The sequence below is a fragment of the Scyliorhinus canicula genome, chromosome 7 (assembly GCF_902713615.1).
Source record: "Scyliorhinus canicula chromosome 7, sScyCan1.1, whole genome shotgun sequence".
Lineage (NCBI taxonomy): Eukaryota > Metazoa > Chordata > Chondrichthyes > Carcharhiniformes > Scyliorhinidae > Scyliorhinus > Scyliorhinus canicula.
Window position 1 is genome coordinate 147,970,784 of NC_052152.1, and position 7,426 is coordinate 147,978,209.

A 7,426-nucleotide genomic window follows, 5' to 3' on the forward strand; every position below is an offset into this window, starting at 1 on the left:
CCTTCACAGTCACTTGGGCTAAAATCCTGGAACTCCCAAAACAGTATTGCGGGTATACCTACACCACAAAGGTTGAATGTGGTACAAGAAAGCAGGTCACCATCACCTTTTCAAAGCCAATTAGGATTGGGTGACGATCTCTGGATTGCACCCACATCCTATATACGAGTATCGAAAAAAAGCTACTCCAAACAATTGTTATATATTATGTTCTTAGAAAAAGCTGGTTAGTATCTCATTAAAGCTGGTGGTGTGGGGAATTACAGCGTAAACTAGGCCATCACCAAATTCTTCTTCAGGGGTGGGGGGGAAAACACTTGTCGAGGGACAAAATGTACAATCCCAATTCAGCTTGGCTTCATCAAACTATGGTTTTAAATCTTTTCCTCTCCCTCCCCCGCAAAAAATGTCTCAAAATTACACAAGAAATATCTACCAAATAGAAAATCATAACATTACTCCGGATTGGGTAACAATCATAAAACTTGTCTGTACATTATTTAGAACTCTAAGCAGTTGTGAAAGGGGGTAGTTGGAATACACTGCTTGGGAGAGTGGTGGAGGTGGATTCCATAAGAGGTTTCAAAAGAGAACTGGATACATATTGGAAAGTGATTAATTTAGAGAGCTACGGAGATAGGGCTGGGGAATGGGACTAGCTGGGTAGATCTATTGGGAACCGGTGCGGACACGATAGGCCAAATGGCCTCCTCCCGTGTTGTAAAAATAAAATATTTAAATTACAGTCCATTCTGTAAGCAGACACCCACAGGCACTGATTATGGGACCCATATATGTGAATCCAGCACACATCTGAAGACTGAAATGTGGAAGGAAGAGAAAGACCAAAATTCAATAATTTTAAAATATCAGAGCAAAACATTTCAAGTTCTCCTAGAGGCGCAATGTGCTTGGCGAGGTGCTACATTTTAAATAAACAATGCAAGTTTGTTATTTACATCTTCAAATTTTCAATACAATCATGTATTTGAAGTTAGCACCTTTGAAGTGGTGTGCTCAGTACCACATTCAATAGCTGAATAACTCCCTCCACTATGTCCATTGTGGCATTGCGAACTAGCCGTCGTAGAGTTACACCTGAAGCAAACAAAACAATCAATGATTTCTAACTATAATTGCTTAGCTAACAACACAAAACATGCTGCACCGAATGCTTAACAAAGCATCAAGTCAGAGATCTTTTGACTCATTTACATCAGTTTCTAAAAAGACAATCTTACTTACAAATGATGCATTCCAACATAGAAACATTGAGAAAACTTTCAAAGGGGTAGTCAGGCAACAATGCTTCGAACAGATTTACATCTGGGAAACAAAATTCACATTTCTGCCACATGGATCTACACGTTCCAGCATTAACATCTTAAACGTGCAGCACTTCAGCAGCACTTGCCTTGACTCTTGGGTAGCCAGTAGTACACAGTGGTTAAATTAAGGATGTTCTTCTGAAAGTCTGCAGTGAGTTTCTGACAGTCCTAGTACAGAAAATATGAGTAAACGGAATGTAGCATTGCTTCATAGATTTGCAAGAATTATGATCTGAGGTTAAGCTTGTGCACCTACTTGTACAGATGGTAAAGGTGGTTTTGAAAAGGCCAGACTTAACTTTGTTGCTTCTTGTGATATCGCTTTAAAACATTCACCTGGAGGAAATATGTTGGGAATGGTTAGGCAATGGTTTATAAAATTTTAAAATGAGTAGTAACAGCAACCGCAACTGATAGCACTAACTCCAGAATCAGCCAGGCAACTGCCTAATCCAAATTTACCCCTAAAATCTATTAGTGAGGCAGACCTTAAATTGTTGTTGCAAGTTTTTTTTTCCATTTGTACATGCTTTCATCAGAGTTTCAATTTAACCTTAAGGAAGTCATTGGTACAATAACATTGACAAAAGGTTCTATGAACTAAATAATAATCCCATGTAGTGTATTGGTTAAACGAAAAGTCATTTTTTTCCTTCAATTACAATGTTTAAAGTAAAACTCTAACAAGCTAAACACACAATCTCCCTATACGTACTGAAAGGTTTACCTTCAGGATTAGTAGGAACGCAGGAGAGGGTTTACTAATGTGCAAGGCGGCAGGGAAGAGAGGCCGTCATCCTGGCCTTTGCTTTCCTGGTGCCCCAGAGACAGATTCTGCTAGGATGGAGGGACTTGGAGCCCCAGAAGTCGGTGGTTTCGGTGAGCGACATGGCAGGGTTTTGCAGGTTGGAGAAAATTTCACCTAAAGGGGTTCGGTACAGGGGTTTGCTCGGAAGTGGCAGCCGTTCATTGACTTCTTCAAGGAAAATTAGTCTGTCAGCAAGGGGGGGAATGGGGGGGGGGCATGGAAGTGACGAATAAGGGTAGGAAAACCAATGAAGGGAGGACCGTGAGATGGAGGAGTTACATGGACCATGATATTTGCGGTCCGCTTTTTGGGGGGGGGGGGGGGCGTAGAGATAGCTATGTTTTTGTGTGTTTTTTTGTTTTTAAGAACATACAGTACAGAAGGAGGCCATTCGGCCCATCGAGTCTGCACCGGCCCACTTTAAGCCCTCACTTCCACCCTATCCCCTTAACCCAATCACCTCTCCTAACTTTTTTTGGACACCAAGGGCAATTTAGCATGTCCAACCCAGCTAACCTGCACGTCTTTGGATTGTGGGAGGAAACCAGTGCACCAGGAGGAAACCCACGCAGACACATGGAGAACATGCAGACTCTGCACAGACAGTGACCCAGCGGGGAATTGAACCTGGGACCCTGGCACTGTGAAGCCACAGTGCTAACCACTGCATTTAAGTCACAAATATTCTAATTCCCCTTTTGAGCTCTAGTATATATGTCAAAAATCACCTTGAGAATCATCCCCCTCTATATTTAGTTTTAGTAGATATATAAAGAACAGTTCAGGTCATTTAGACATTCAAAACTGTGTGTAATCTCGTCTCACATCCTCAAACCTAAGTGCCAAACCTAGAGTCTTCCAGAAGTATTGCAAGTCAAAATCTTCAGACTTCCACAACGATTCTCCCTCTGTGAAAAAAAAATAGATTGCATGAATATAATAATAATCTTTATTAGTGTCACAAGCAAGCTTACATTAACATTGCAATGAAGTTACTTTGAAAATCCGAAAATGTTGTCTTGGTTCACAGATTAATTAGAACAAAAGTGCATCTCATGAAGAGTCAATTGTGCTGCGTTATCCAATTGCAGGCAGGCTGGTTAATATGCACAAACTAAAATCACTGTTCTGGAGATGAGGTAGGGGAAAGGGTGAGGCGAGAAAAACCAGTCAGAGCTCTCACTCCAGCAACCAATGCTGAAAATGCATATATAACCAAAATGTTACAACAAAATCAAGCAACAGTACAGCACAGAAGGGCGTCACAGTAGTTAGCACTGCTGCATCACAGCACCAGGGACCAGAGATCAATTCAGGCCTTGAACGACTGTGTGGAGTTTGCACATTTTTCCCATGTGAGCGTGGGCTTGCTTTGAGCGTTCCGGTTTCCTTCCACAGTCCAAAGATGTGCGGGTTAGGTGAGGTTGTGGGGATAGGACGGGGTAGTGTGCCGGGGTGGCGTGCTCTTTCAGAGGGTCGGTGCAGATTCAATGGGCCAAATAGCCTCCTTACGCACTGTAAGAATTCCATAAGAAGGCCATTCAATTTGTGTCAGCTTTCAAAGAGCAATCTAGTTCATCTAACTTTCCTGTTCTATCCACATAATCCTGTGATGTTTTTCCCCTTCAAGTATTTATTCCCAAAGGTTACTATGGATTCCATGTCCACTTGTCAGACTAATTTAGGATTTCATCAAAATACGGATGCAAGGCCCAAGTAATCAGTCTATAGAGGTCAGAAGGAGAGAGTGAAAGGTGCCAACAGGAAGGGCCTGTTCTATGGCTATCAGAGCATTGTTGTACACAATCCGAGGAAGGCTGATAGTAAATTCCCCTCCCCTCAAAAAAAACATTTACTTTTCCAGTATCATGAAGCCTGCCTGCTTACCCCTGTTCCAGCAGGTCTCCGACTTCCCACTCAAGATCTTCTCCCAACTCCAATACAACTCAGCAGTAGAGGCTGAGAGTCTACTTTCCTTACTTGAATAACCCCAGGGTCAGTAATTCATCAATAATCATGACGCCATCACTATGATGGGCAGCAGACTCTCACCCCCCACTCCACACCAGCTGGAGGTACCTGCACCCTACTCCCACAATAATCCTGGCTGGGAAGTTAACAAAGCCCATGGATTCATATTCAAACCAACACTCTCCCAGATCTATACATAAATCACCCTATAAACATATAGATGTAATTCATTCCCCAGAATGATCCACCTCCAGCCTCACACTAATGCTATCCACAATTGTCATCCCTCCAGAATCCACCCAAACAACCACAACAACGGGTCTTAACCGACACACAGAGCTTGGGCAGATCTGGAAAGGAGAAGAAACTCGAGAGATACTTGAAAAGGGGGAAGGAAGTCACAGCCAAGCCTAGTCTTGGTCAAACACCGACACACATTGGCCTAAGACTGATCTCAACACCAGCCTCAGCCTCAGGAATTGATGCCAATCAAAGTTAGGTGGTGGTTACTTCTGAGTCACCTTCTTGAACCACTGCAGTCTATGGAGTGTGGAGTGTTGTGAGAGAAGATGCTTCAGGTTTTAGCAGCAACAACCAATCATTGGGAAAGTACACAAGATGCCAGAACTAAGACACACATGTTGATGGGGAGAGCAATGGCCACAAATAGGTTTGGACACAGGAAGACATTTAGAAATCAAGCCATCTCCTGACCAGGAGCCAACACTTGTCAGTGATCACAGGGTAGAGGGGCGCACACACACAGGGGAGGAGGAGAGGGGCGCACACACACGGGGGGGGGGGGAGAGGGGCGCACACACACGGGGGAGGGGGAGAGGGGCGCACACACACGGGGGAGGGGGAGAGGGGCACACACACGGGGGAGGGGGAGAGGGGCACACACACGGGGGAGGGGGAGAGGGGCACACACACGGGGGGAGGGGGAGAGGGGCACACACACGGGGGAGGGGAGAGGGGCACACACACGGGGGGGGGGGAGAGGGGCACACACACGGGGGAGGGGGAGAGGGGCACACACACGGGGGAGGGGGAGAGGGGCACACACACGGGGGAGGGGGAGAGGGGCACACACACGGGGAGGGGGAGAGGGGCACACACACGGGGGAGGGGGAGAGGGGCACACACACGGGGGAGGGGGAGAGGGGCACACACACGGGGGAGGGGGAGAGGGGCACACACACGGGGGAGGGGGAGAGGGGCACACACACGGGGGAGGGGGAGAGGGGCACACACACGGGGGAGGGGGAGAGGGGCACACACACGGGGGAGGGGGAGAGGGGCACACACACGGGGGAGGGGGAGAGGGGCACACACACGGGGGAGGGGGAGAGGGGCACACACACGGGGGAGGGGGAGAGGGGCACACACACGGGGGAGGGGGAGAGGGCACACACACGGGGGAGGGGGGGGAGAGGGGCACACACACGGGGGAGGGGGAGAGGGGCACACACACGGGGGAGGGGGAGAGGGGCACACACACGGGGGAGGGGGAGAGGGGCACACACACGGGGGAGGGGGAGAGGGGCACACACACGGGGGAGGGGGAGAGGGGCACACACACGGGGGAGGGGGAGAGGGGCACACACACGGGGGAGGGGGGAGAGGGCACACACACGGGGAGGGGGAGAGGGGCACACACACGGGGGAGGGGGGAGAGGGGCACACACACGGGGAGGGGGAGAGGGGCACACACACGGGGAGGGGAGAGGGGCACACACACGGGGGAGGGGGAGAGGGGCACACACACGGGGGAGGGGGAGAGGGGCACACACACGGGGGAGGGGGAGAGGGGCACACACACGGGGGAGGGGAGAGGGGCACACACACGGGGGAGGGGGAGGGGCACACACACGGGGGAGGGGGAGAGGGGCACACACACGGGGGAGGGGAGAGGGGCACACACACGGGGGAGGGGGAGAGGGGCACACACACGGGGGAGGGGGAGAGGGGCACACACACGGGGGAGGGGGAGAGGGGCACACACACCCAGGGGATGGCACACACACACACAGGGGAGGGAGAGAGGGGCACACACACAGGGAGGGAGAGAGGGGCACACACACAGGGGAGGGGGAGAGGGGCACACACACGGGGGAGGGGGAAGAGGGGCGCACACACACCCAGGGGATGGCACACACACACACAGGGGAGGGGGAGAGGGGCACACACACGGGGAGAGGGGCACACACACCCAGGGGAGGGGGACACACACCCAGGGGAGGGGGACACACACACACACAGGGGAGAGGGACACACACACACACAGGGGAGGGTGAGGGACTCACAAGCAGCACTGGAATACTCAGCGGAGTGGCTGGGAACCAGCATTCACCTCCCTCTCCGGGCCTGACAGAGATCCCAGAGCCCGCTCTCCCCACTCACCGCGCAGCTGCGACACCAGCTCCCTCAAGCCCTGAAGCAGGTTCCGCAACGGCAGCCGCAGGTCCACCCGGGCCTCCGACTCCAGGCTCTGGTTCTCGGCTGATACCCATTCCTCCATCTTCCCGGCAAGCCCCTGACCTGGGGGGCCGGCAGAACCTGGAGGCGGGGAGCCTGTGGGTGGGGCCTGGAGCGTGGGGGCGGGGTCTGGAGACGGTGGGTGAAAAGCCTGGATACTGTGGGCGGAGCCTGGAGCTTGGGGGCGGGGCCTGGAGTCTGTGAGTGGGGCCTGGAGACGGGGAAGGGCCTGCAGGTGTGGGTGGGGCCTGGAGACTGTGGGTGGGGCCTGGAGATGGGGAGGGGCCTGCAGATGTGGGTAGGGCCTGGTGTCTGTGGGTGGGGCCTGGAGACGGGGCGTTGCCTGCAGATGTGGGTGGGGCCTGGAGACTGTGGGTGGGGCATGGAGGCTGTGGGTGGGGCCTGGAGAACAGGGATGGGACCTGGGGTAGGGCCTGGAGACCAGGGACGGGATCTGGGGCAGAGCCTGGAGACCTGGGGTGGGATCTTCGGACTTGGGGCAGATTCTGGAGACATGGGGGTGGGGCCTGGAGATCTGTCAGAAATGCTGACAGGGAGAGTAAGGGGAAGATGTGCTTGATGGTGGCATCATGCTGGAGTTGGCGGAACTGATGATTCTTTGAATGTGGAGGCTGATGGGTGACAATTGAGGACAAGGGGTATCCTATCGTCACTCTGGGAGAGAGGGGAAGGGATGAGAGCAGAGGTGCAGGAGATGGGTTGGACCCGGTTCAGAGCCCTGATGACCACATCGATGGGAAACATAATTAAGGATGAATGAAGACATGTCAGCAGCACCGTTTTGGAAAGTGGAATCATCGGAACAGATGTGGCGGAGGCG

The 7,426-nt window shown here is 51.8% G+C and overlaps 1 protein-coding gene across 2 annotated transcripts in view; it reads right to left on the reverse strand.

Annotated features, from left to right (window-relative positions):
• ccndbp1 (cyclin D-type binding-protein 1) overlaps nt 1-6,718 on the reverse strand; it is a 45,040-nt gene extending 38,322 nt beyond the window's left edge. For both annotated transcript variants that reach the window (XM_038803089.1, XM_038803088.1), the window contains exons 1-5: nt 6,511-6,718; nt 2,985-3,044; nt 1,585-1,664; nt 1,415-1,496; nt 1,002-1,098 (exon numbers count right to left, since the gene is read on the reverse strand). In XM_038803089.1, coding sequence (XP_038659017.1) covers nt 1,002-1,098; nt 1,415-1,496; nt 1,585-1,664; nt 2,985-3,044; nt 6,511-6,628 — 437 coding nt within the window. In that variant the 5' untranslated portion in view covers nt 6,629-6,718. The remainder of the gene's footprint in view (nt 1-1,001; nt 1,099-1,414; nt 1,497-1,584; nt 1,665-2,984; nt 3,045-6,510) is intronic.
• Nucleotides 6,719-7,426: the final 708 nt, after the last annotated feature.